This window comes from Myotis brandtii, unplaced genomic scaffold, assembly GCF_000412655.1.
Source record: "Myotis brandtii unplaced genomic scaffold, ASM41265v1 scaffold254, whole genome shotgun sequence".
NCBI classification, from domain to species: Eukaryota; Metazoa; Chordata; class Mammalia; order Chiroptera; family Vespertilionidae; genus Myotis; species Myotis brandtii.
In genome coordinates, this window is record NW_005359634.1 from 578,368 (window position 1) to 590,269 (window position 11,902).

The 11,902-nt window shown below is 40.3% G+C and overlaps 1 protein-coding gene across 9 annotated transcripts in view; it reads right to left on the minus strand.

The window, feature by feature from the left end:
- Positions 1–11,902, minus strand: part of PDE7A (phosphodiesterase 7A) — a 108,803-nt gene that overhangs the window by 22,470 nt on the left and 74,431 nt on the right. For 6 of the 9 annotated variants that reach the window (XR_001362429.1, XR_001362435.1, XR_001362433.1 and 3 more), the window contains 3 exons: positions 10,724–10,787; positions 2,977–3,072; positions 409–509 (listed from right to left, as the gene is read on the minus strand). Coding sequence is in view for 1 of the 9 variants with exons in the window: in XM_014541011.1 (XP_014396497.1) it covers positions 409–509; positions 2,977–3,072; positions 10,724–10,787 (261 nt within the window). In the remaining 8 variants the exon portion in view is untranslated. The remainder of the gene's footprint in view (positions 1–408; positions 510–2,976; positions 3,073–10,723; positions 10,788–11,902) is intronic. The other 3 variants (XR_001362434.1, XR_001362431.1, XR_001362436.1) reach the window with 3 other exon arrangements.

Below are 11,902 nucleotides of genomic sequence, written 5' to 3' on the forward strand. Positions count from 1 at the left end.
CCACCCCTCCAAATCCCAACCCCCCCCCCCCCCCCGTCACACCCAGGCCTGTGTGCCCGCCCCCTCGAGGAGCCCTGAAGCAGCTCCTGAGCGGCCAGGCGTTCAAGTTCACACAGCAGCCTGCTCCCTACTCCTCAGGGACACGGCGTCAATGCGGGTGTCGGACAGCCCCGGGGATCTGGCCCTCGCTGGGCCTCCTGCAGCTGCTCCCTCACCCGCGCCCCCCCAAATTCTCCAGTAGCTGCGCCTACAGATACAGCCGTTTTTGGAAACTTGATCCCGCTAGATCTCAGTCCTGTGAAGGAAACTTCTGATTCTGAGTCAAGTCACTAACTTAGGGAAAAGTATTTGAAATAATGCAAAGAGATGCTCTGAGGATTTTCACCTGCTGTCATGTCAGCGCCTCACCTTGGGTTCTCGTAGGTAACAGTGCATGGCCTGAGTGACGTCCGCAGCGTGGACGGCGTTGTGGTACGGGTTCTGACTGTGGTAATCTTCTTGAATCATAACTGCAACGAAGGAAAGCCCCCCCCCCCCCCCCCTTAATTGTAAATGGGCGGCATGGACAAGTAAAAAACTGTGATAATCACAAGTTCCCACCGACACTGTCCATGTGGCTATCAGTTAACTGTTCAGGTTCAGAGAGATGATAATCACCAACACTCACATGGATACCTAAAGAATCAATACCATTTTCACTCATAACTTGTTTGAAACTTTTAAAAAATGTATGTTTTTATTGATTTTTAGAGAGAGAAAGGGAGAGGGAGATAGAAACATCAATGATGAGAGACAATCATCCATCAACCGGCTGCCTCCTGCATGCCGCCTACTGGGAATCGAGCCCTGACCTGGGATCAAACTGGTGACCTCTTGGTTCATGGGCTGATGCTCAACCACTGAGCCACACTGGCCAGGCTTGTTTGAAACTTAAATGAGAAAGTATTCATGTCAAAATTATAAAATACTTTCTCTTTGAAAATGTGAATGAGAGACCAAAAGAATCTCAGTTTAGTAAAAAAGTACCAGACAAGTGTTTGAAGGGTAAATGTACCCCATCTTCAAACATTCAACAAATGTTTATTGTGCCAGATACTGTTCTAAGTGGTACTAGAAATTCATCAGTGAACAAAAATCTTTATGACACTGAAACAGTGCAAGTACTGGGTCTATGAAAGTGACCCTGTGGGCGCTTCATCACGCGGTGGGTTTTGGACCTGGAATTTGTTTTTCAGTTTGTAGGGATGGACCTGATGCTAATCTTTTCTTTCTCCCTCTGTGTCTGTTATGCTATCACGAAAAGGTGGGCCAGGATTAGCGGGAGAGCTACCCGTGGTGCCAGCAAACCTGCACGGGGGTGGGGGGTGGGGGGCCAACAGCAAGACATGCTAAAACCTAGAGGTCTCTGAGGAACACGCCAGCCCCAAGGTGGTGACTGCAATCCATCCGTGAGCGGGAAAAAGACTTGGAATTCTGTATTTACTTTGACTCCATCATTTAAAATAGCCTTTTAAGTACTTTTGTACCATCTATTTTTGTATGTGTTTTATAATTTATATACTAGTACAGTATTACAGGCATACCATTTATAAATAAATGTGCATTAAAAGTTTCTCAAGCCCTGGCTGGTTCAGCCTGCAGACCGAAGGGTCCCGGGTTCGATTCCAGTCAAGGGCACATTGCCCGTGTTTCCAGCTCAATCCCCAGTAAAGGGCGTGCAGGAGGCAGCCGATCAATGATTCTCTCTCATCATTGATGTTTCTCTCGCTCTCCCTTCTTCTCTGAAATCAGTAAAAATGTATTTTTAAAAAGTTTCCAGGTAATAAATTTATCTTAGTTTAGAACTTAAGAGGAAAGAAAACATTGTCTTCTTCCTTTAAAAAAAAAAAATCCGCATGCTATGCTACCAATTTTTTCCTAACATGTTTTTTTATTTGGTGAAAAGCTTCAACTTTCCCCCAAGCAGAGCAGTCTTAGGTAAATGCCACCCTGCACGTTTAAACATATTCCAAATAATCTTTCAAGTTTACTGTCAAATTAAGAGACCTAAGTGCAATGTACCCCATCTTTAAAGTTTTACCCTTCAAACACTTAGAAAAGGGCAGAGACGTGGCATCTTTGTCAGGAAATCGTGGCTGATGTAGACCTGACTGCAAAGTCATCCCAATTCCTCCCCAGGCCCCCACCCTGGGCCCCGAGGCTCCGCAGCTCTCACCCCCAGGTGCAGTCCATTTCCACCTGCCCTGCCCGGCTGCTGGCACAGGTGGGAAGTGAAGGGGGCCAGGGTCACCAGCTCTCTCTTGGAAACTGAACACCACTTTGAACAAGCTCAGCTTATCCTATCCTATATAATAAAACCCTAAGATGTAAATCGACTGAATGGCAGAACGACCAGTCGCTATGACACACACTGACCACCAGGGGAAGACGCTCAACACAGGAGCTGCCCCCTGGTGGTCAGTGCACTCCCACAGGGGAAGTGCCGTTCAGCCAGGAGCCGGGCTCACGGCTGGCAAGCACAGTGGCGGTGGTGGGAGCCTCTCCTGCCTCTGTGGGGAGTGGGCCTAAGACGGCAGTCAGTCCTCCCCAGAGGGGTCCTGCACTGTGAGAGGGAGCAGGCCAGTCTGAGGGACTCCCCCCACCTAATTTTAAAATAAAGATTACTTTCTTTTTTGTTCTTAATGTGAATCTATTATGGTGCCAAAGTCCTCTGCATTCTTTTAACTTAATAGGAGACCACTCAGAGCTGTGCCAGGTCAGTCCCAGTTCTTGGGCTGCTAGCTGCAGACACACAGAGAGCAGCAGGACCGGAAGCAGCATGCACAGCCCACAGACCCAGGAGCTCAATAATGCATGTTGTTTTAAGCCACTAAATTTGGAGTGGTTTGTTTTAGATCAATAGTTACTTAATACCAAAATTTTAAAAGTTCTTGTATACATCTTATTACCACTGCTAAATGAATTAGAATCACTTACCTAAAAATCTACGAAGTTTCACCATATCTAAATGGAAGTACTCAATTAATCCATGAAGACTAAATAAATGACAGGTTAAACTTACTAGACTATTTCCTAAAAAAAAAAAAAAGACAGAGAAAGGAGATATTAGTAGCTAACATAATTGCATATAGGTTTTGAATACACAACATGAAGTACTAATTCCTTTTTGTCTGTCTAAAATTTACAAATTCTTAGACCAGTTATGAACTTCAAATATCACATCTTTTTTTCCATTCTAAGAAAAAACTTTTTTGTTGTTTCATTTTGCACAACCAGGTAAACTGGAAGATAAACTTTTAATAGACTGATTTTAAAAAAAATACACCAAAACAATTAGAATCAATAGAAACTTTGAAAATTGTCCCACGCTAAGTTTAAGTTAACTTCCCAAAGCACCTAAACATGGCTGCACTTAACCACTTCCTACACGTCCCCTCAACCACCTGCTTTAGCTGAACAGGGATGTCCCAGAGCAAGCAGCCTTGGCTGCACCTGGTTAGGTGGAGGCTGTGTTTATTCTAACAAAACGGGACAGAATTCTATACCTATTCATTCATAGACAATATGATATCTAGCAATCTTATGTTTTTCTAGTGAAATGGTTCTTTGACTTTTCAAAATGCCTATTTGCAAGCTTTCTCTACTTTTCTCAAACTACTGACATAACCACATCCTATTCACCCCCTCATCCTCAAAGGCCTCATACTTCACAGAAAAAAAACACAAGCCCTCAAATTTCCCTTTCTTTCAAAAGCCAATAATACCTCTACCTCTCCATAGCTTCTCAGGAACCTTCCTTGGTCCATCACATACATCTACCATGTCCCCGCTCCCCCATCCCCAGTTCCACTGAATCAAAACATCCCTCCCTCCTCCCCCTTCTCATATTGCTCAGTATGATGGGCACTCAGACATGCTCTAGATTCTCTTATCTTTGAAACAATGAAGAATCCCCGGCTCTCTTGGCCCCTCCAGTTGTCACCCTCTCTGCTCCTCCACAGTTTTCTGGGAGTGTTGTCACATGCAACGGGGTTATCTTCATCCTCAGCTCACTCCTTTGTCACTGACAACTGGAGCCACACCACGTGTACAAATTAAATTTGGAAAAACTACCGTTTTTTATAATGTTTAGTTTTTCCTTCCAAGATTCAACTCTCTCTCCATTTCTTATACCTTCCATTATATTTCTCAATGTTTTGAAGATTTCCTCTATAGGACTGATATGCTGTATTAACAATTAAATAGACTGTGTTTTAAAAGGAGTATAAGCTCATAATTATTGTCAACATTTGGACAAGAACAATAACATAGACACTATTCTAGTATTCTCTAAAAAAAAATATCGATGATTCTTACAAAAAATGAATAAAAGACACAACTAGCCCTGTATTGAAAATTTCTAGTAATATTTATGAAGGATTATAAAAAACTACTGGGCTAAATTCATTATCTAAAACTGCCTAAACAATTGTCAACAGAAGCTCATGGCTGAGGAAAAAAGTTAATTAATTGGAATAATATTTGCATGGGCAACATTGCAAATAATGTGGCAGCCCAAAAGAGATTCTTTTTCAAAACTACCTGGCATATCGTCTTCAAAAGGGGGAAAAAACCATTTCAAATCTTTTATTGAAATTAAAATCTTTTTATGAAATTAAAAGTTAAAATGCATTCAAATCCTGATAACACTCTACTGGTACAAACATGAGCCTATGTGGTTTGGAAGTATTTGAGAAAAAGTGAGCTATATTTCTGCTACTGCTGTTGTAACAACCAATTTTCTTGGGGGGGTATATTCATAGATATTTTAGAATGTATGTTCAAACATACTATCCAATTAAAAAATGACCAGAGGATTTGAACATTTTTCCACCTAACATACAGTTGGTCAACAGACACATGAAAAGATGCTTGACATCACTAATCATCAACTAAATGCAAATCAAAACAATAATGTCACCTCACACCAGTAAAAATGGGGATTATAAAAAAGGCTAGAAGTGTTGATGAGAATGTGGAAAAAGGTGAACCCTTGGGCACTCTTTGTGGGAATGTAAATTGGTGCAGACACCATGAAAAACTGTACAGAGGTGTCCCAAAATAATTAAAAATAGAACTACCATATGATTCAGCAACCCCACTTCTGATTATTTATATGAAGAAATCCAAAATACTAAATTCCAAAAGATATAGGCACCTCAGTGTTCACTGTGGCATTATTTGCAATGGCCAATACTTAGGAAGCAACCTAAGTACCTATAGCTAGAAGAATGGATAAAGAAAATGTGATATATGTGTGAGTAGAATTTTATTGAAGTAATATAAAAGAAGGAATGTTATTTAGCCATAAAAAAAGAAGGAAATCTTGATTTAATGTTGATAGCCATGTGACAGGTGTGAGGTGGTATTTCATTGGATTTTCATTTGCATTTCTCTGATGATTAGTGACATTGAGCATCTTTCCATGTCTGTTGGCCATCTATATGTTCTCTTTGGAGAAGTGTCTATTCAGGCCCTTTGCCCATTTTTTAAAATTAGATTTTTTGTGTAATTAGTTTTATAAGTACTTAATAAATTTTGGATATTAAGCCGTTTTCAGGTGTATCATTGGTGAATATGTTCTCCCATTCAGTGGATTGTCTTTTCATTTTGTTGATGAGCTCCTTTGCTGTGCAAAAACTTTTTAGTTTGATGTAGTCCCTTTTATTTATTTTTCTTTTGTTTCCCTTACCCAAGGAGATAGAAAAAGATACTGCTAAGAGAAATGTCCGAGATTTTACTGTTTTCTTCTACGATTTTTTTTTTTGGTTTAGAGTCTAACATTTAAGTCTTTAATCCATTTATTCTCGTGCATTGTGTAAGAAGGTGGCCTGGTTTCATTTTTTTGCACATTATCTATCCAATTTTCCCAACACTATTTATTGAATAGACCAGTGATGGCGAACCTATGACATGTGTGTCAGAGGTGACACGTGAACTCATTTTTTTGGTTGATTTTTCTTTGTTAAATGGCATTTAAATATATAAAATAAATATCAAAAATATAAATCTTTGTTTTACTATGGCTGCAAATATAAAAAAATTTCTATATGTGACACGGCACCAGAGTTAAGTTAGGGTTTTTCAAAATGCTGACACGCCGAGCTCAAAAGGTTCGCCATCACTGGAATAGACTGTCTTTACCCCACTGTATGTTCTTGCTTCCTTTGTCAAATATTAATTGACCATAAGGTATGGGTTTATTTCTGGGTCTCTATTCTGTTCCAATGATTTATATGCCAACAACAACAAGTGTTGAAGAGGATGTGGAGAAAAGGGAACCCTCCTGCACTGTTGGTGGGAATGCAGACTCTGCAGCTACTGTGGAAAGTAGTATAGAGAAAAAAAATTAAAAATGGAACTGCCTTATGACCCAGCAATTCTACTTTCTGACAATATATCTGAAGAAACCCAAAATATGGATTCAAAAAGATATATGTACCCTATATTCACTGCTGTGTACTTACAATAGCCAAGATTTGGAAGCAGCCTTACTACCCATCAGTAGATGAGTAGATAAAAGAGCTGTGGTACATTAATAAAATGAAATACTACTTGGTTGTTAAAAAAAAGGAAATCTTACCTTCTGTGATAGCATGGATGGACCTGGAGAGTATTATGCTAAGTGAAATAAGCCAGTCAAAGACAAGTACCATATGATTTCACTCATATGTGGAATCTAATGAACAAAATAAACTAAACAAAATAGAAACGCTCACAGAAACAGAGGACAGGCAGATAGCTGTCAGAGGGGAGAGGGGTTGGGTGAAAAAGGTGAAGGAATTAAGCAAAAACAAAACAAAACACCCCCAAAACAACCTCACAGACACAGAGAACATTATATGGTGATTACCAGAGGGCAAGGGGGGTGGAGGGAAGTAGAAGAGGATAAAAGGTAGATAAATGTGATAGAAGGAGACTTGACTTGGGGTGGTGAACACACAATAAAATATACAGATGCTGTATTATAAAATTGTACACCTGAAACCTATATAATTAACCAATGCCCCCCCCCAATAAATTCAATCAATCAATATATATAAAAGCCTAATATGCTAATTGTCCCTCCGACTGTTCGACCAGTTGCTATGACACACACTGACCACTGGGGGCAGATGCTCCGACTGGTAGGTTAGCTTGCTGCTGGGGTCCAGCCGATTGGGACTGGGGGAGATGGGCTGGACACACCCTGGAGCCCTCCCTGGCCCTGATTATGCACCGGTGGGGTCCCTTGGCCTGGCTTGCGCCCTCTTACAATCCGGGACCTCTCAGGGGATGTCAGAGAGCCAGTTTCGGCCTGATCCCCGTAGGCCAGGCTGAGGGACCCTACCAGTGCACCGGGCCTCAAGTAAATAAACAAAATCTTGCCATTTGCAACAACAGGGATGGACTTTGAGAGCATGCTAAGTGAAATAAGTCAGAGAAATACATGGAATCTCAAACCAAAACCAAAAGCTGAGTGCACAGATAGAACAGATTGTGCATGTCAGAGGCAGGGCTGGGGGAAAGGGTCAAAAGGTAAAAATTTCCAATTGTAAAATAAAATATAAGTAAGTCTTGGGATGTAATACACAGCGTGGTAACTATAGTTAATGATTCTGTACTGCAAATTTGAAAGTTGCTAAGAGAAAAGATCTTAAAAGTTCTTGTCACAAGAAAAAAATTGTAACAATGTGGTGACAGATGTTAACTAGATTTACTGTGATTATTTTGAGACATTACACTGTGCACCTAAAGCTAACATGTTATATGTCAATTATAACCTCAATATAAAAAATGTATATACAGTCTGTATATTTAGGTTTTGATAGGGTTCTCCCAAAATCGTTTTCCTAACCAATGAAACAAATGACCAATTTCTAGGGTCTAGAGCAGTGATGGCGAACCTATGACACGCGAACTCATTTTTTTGGTTGATTTTTCTTTGTTAAATGGCATTTAAATATATAAAATAAATATCAAAAATGTAAGTCTTTGTTTTACTATGGTTGCAAATATCAAAAAATTTCTATATGTGACACGGCACCAGAGTTAAGTTAGGGTTTTTCAAAATGCTGACACGCTGAGCTCAAAAGGTTCGCCATCACTGGTCTAGAGTAAGTTTCAGGAAAGCTGAAATCTATTGGTAAAATACCCTCATCTGCAATCTGAACACACTGCAGAGAGCAGCACATGTAACGTCTTGCACCAAGAACTTCCCAGGAATCTGACAAGAATCAGTCAGATCAGAGCATGCCGCCCACATTGAATGGAAAAGCTGCATGTAGCATTTTTCCCCCATTTTCAGTTTATAAGACACTAATGGACTATTTAATACCAGTGGATAAGAACACAAGTCAATGAAACATTTCAAAACAAGCGATGTGTTAAACAAGAAACAGGCACAAAAGGACTTATATGAAAATGGAAACAAAAAAGGTTGTTGGAAAAAATTGTACTGCTAAAAAAGCTACCCTCATAAAAATATATCAAAGGACAGAACTGCCAAAGGTACAGTGGCCCTGACAGCTTTCAGAATGTGACTCAGATGGGAGCCAACAGGGTTAGGCTACCTCCAGGACACAGGCCTGGTGACCAGGGTCCTCACGCGCCAGGTAGCCTTCAGGGGTGACAGGCATATCTTGTCATCTCCTATCACCTCACACTCATTCCTGTGGAAGGAACGTCAGATGTATCCGACCAGCAATAACTGCTTTCCTCCTGCTTTGGACAGGCCGGGGCCATGTGTCTTGGCGAATCACTGAGCTTGCCTTCTCCCTGCCTTCCTTACAACAGCATTTGGAAATTACCAGAGTAAGAAATACAAGCATGGGATCAAACGCAGGAAGGGAAAACTATACACTTGGAAACCATGTACATATATCATCCAGAATTCATGTCAGGATAAGCAGTTTTGAAAGGAAAGCAGTGCTAATTAAGTAATGCAAGTAAAGGAATTTCCTCTGATTTGTTTCCCAAGTATCTCTTCACGTATAGAATTCCTGTAACATTTGGGTAGCTGTAGTTTATGGAATGAATGAATATATATATACATATATATCACCACCTGTAAAATCATAGGTGGGTAGCTAACTATGGGCGGCTTCTACTAAACCCTAACAATCAACCCTAAGAAGAAACCATTCAGCCCTCTTCTCCACAAAAGGATTGAGGAGATTACACAGGGAGCACAGTGCTAACTGGCTAATGTGGCCCCGTGGGCTTTCACTTCTGCCACCCTACACTTGTTCATCACCAAGCCCCGACTAGCACTGTGAAAAAATGCAATTTAGAGACATTTCAATGAGTGACAAATGTCCAGCAGACTAATCATAGGCTCTCAACTGTTAGACATACAGAGTTTTATAAGGCTAAACCGTAAAGGTCTTAAGTGTGCACTGTTTTCCATATTATCCTGAGATAAGTAAGACTCGTGCTGAGTTAGGAAAGGGTGTTCTCCGGACCTAGAAGCTGACACCTGTTACCTCACTATCTGTATTTTCACAGAGGCTGGAAGGGAGGGCTGCTGTGCAAAGGATGTGAGCCTTTCCTGTGTGGGCAGCCCACCGCGGGGCCAGGGAGAGGGGCACCACACTTGGTCACCAAAGGGCCAAGGAGAGGTGGGAGAGAAACAGAAAGGAGGCAAAACAAAAGGGCAGCGGAGGGAGGTTTTGCAGACGAGGCAAACTTCACTGTTTACCATTTTGCCTATTTCCTATCATTAGTCACTAGACAAACAGTGAACACAAAGGTATTTTCACTCAGAGGGAACGATGTAGCGTCCTAAAAAGCTAGACCACTGCCCCTCAAGATGAAAAAAGCTGTATTTGCTTGTCCTTTTCCCATATTTGGCTTCCTTACGAAAGGAGCTTCATTCCAAAGGGAAACAACAAAGGAGGGTGCTTTCAGAGCACATCATTTCCTTCTGAGCAGCCAGGACTGGCCTCCTCAGTGTGCTCTCCACACTGATGTATGTATGTATGTATGTATTAAAGACAGACATAAGGGACAAAGTCTAGTTGAACTACATGTAGCACCCATTTTTTTATGCCAAAAATTTTCCCTAAGTAAAACTGATCCCCAAAGAGAATAAGGAAACGTGAACCCCCCACCGCCCAACAACAAAATTGGGGGGGAGGAGGTGAACAGAGCAGAATCACCTGTTTTTTTTAAACCACACACACTGCAGATTCTGACACGCCCCCTAGGAAGCTGCAGCTCTTCCCCAGCCGGCCAAGGAGGGGAGCGCAGCACCGGTCTTTCCAGTGTGAAAAGCCAAGGGACACAGACCTAGAGGGAAGGATGTCTCTCGGAAGGCCGGCATCTACCCACAGCTGCACTATCCAAGCTGGAACACAGGTCATAAGGTGTCCTTGTAAATGGCCACAACCCAAAAGAAACCAAAAGAGAAAATTCAAGAACACGAGATAACATTCATGGGGGTTATTAGTAACAGCAGCCTAAGGAGGGATGGCCAGGTGATGGTGGCTGGCTTTTTGATTACTGCTAAGAGTAATAATCAAAAACTCAATGTACGAGACTGGCTCTAGGCTTATCAATCAGTCACACAGAAGAGACAAAATGACGCCCCCCCCTGCCAGCAGAGGCTCCTAAGTCAGAGGAAGCAACGACCCGCCAGAGGCTGTACCAGCAACGCAGCAGCCAGAGAACACAGTGATTCGAGTAAGTCGAATTCTTCACTTACCATTTGTTAGTCTATCAAATAGAAAGATATCAAAATTCCAATTTCCAACTTTTCCCAGCATACACTGAAATGAAAACCAAACATTCCTACTGTAATTTAATTTCAATAACACTATCTTTAGTAGATGGTTCATAGAAAAGTTAATGAAAATGGAAAGTGATTGATTTACTCTAAGAAATGCTATATATCATTATCCTTTTAATCATTACCTTTCCAACTGGTTCCAAAAAATGTATAAAGAGATAAACTCAATTTGAAAAACCAAATATTATTGTTTTCCAATGAATAAATGTATAAGTAAGGTTAGTGTTTTTAAAAACTTATTCTATTCTGCAACAAACTTTTAAGAATTCTACCATAATTTGCATCACAGAAGTATGGTTCATATGTTGCATGGTCTAGAAACTAGATTGTAAAAGTTTAGTAAAACTAAATTATAGTAACTGAGCAATTACTCTATTCCAGGTACTGTTAAAGTACTTTATACTCTTACTATTCACACCAACACTATCGAGTAGGCACTGTTCTCAATCCTCATTTATAGATGGGCAAACAAGCAAAAAGTAACTAACTTGCTCAGCTAAAAATCATAGAGCTGGGGTCTTAAATCAGGTGGCCTGATTCTGGAACCTGGGCACCTGACATCTATACTATGCTATGCTTAAATTTTTATTCATTTTTTTTAGAAAACACTCCCAATTATGGGTATTTATTTATATTCTTTAAATATCCTTATAAAACAATAGCATTTACTACATTAGTTTTCAGCCAAACAAATAAATACCACAATGACTTTAAAAACCAAGTAGATTCTATTTTTACACGATATATTTGTAACATGAAAGTTCTGCAAACTTTATTTTTAAGAAAAAAATTGATTTTGTTTCCAAAAGTTCATTGTTGTATACATTTATAAATAGATCAACATAAGCAACACTAAGACACCACTAGTAGAGATTATAATAGTACCAACAACTAATCATACACAAATCAACATTCTCATTCCAAAAAGACGACCTTGTGAACTTTTTAAAGTTTAAAGAAAGCATGAACACTTTCCACTGATTTCTTTTATCAAAGAGAGAAGCAAGTTTTTTCATTTTAATGTTATCATAAAGGTACTCCAGCCCTATCTACACAAACTTACAAAATCTTGTGTGTGTGTATGTGTATATATAT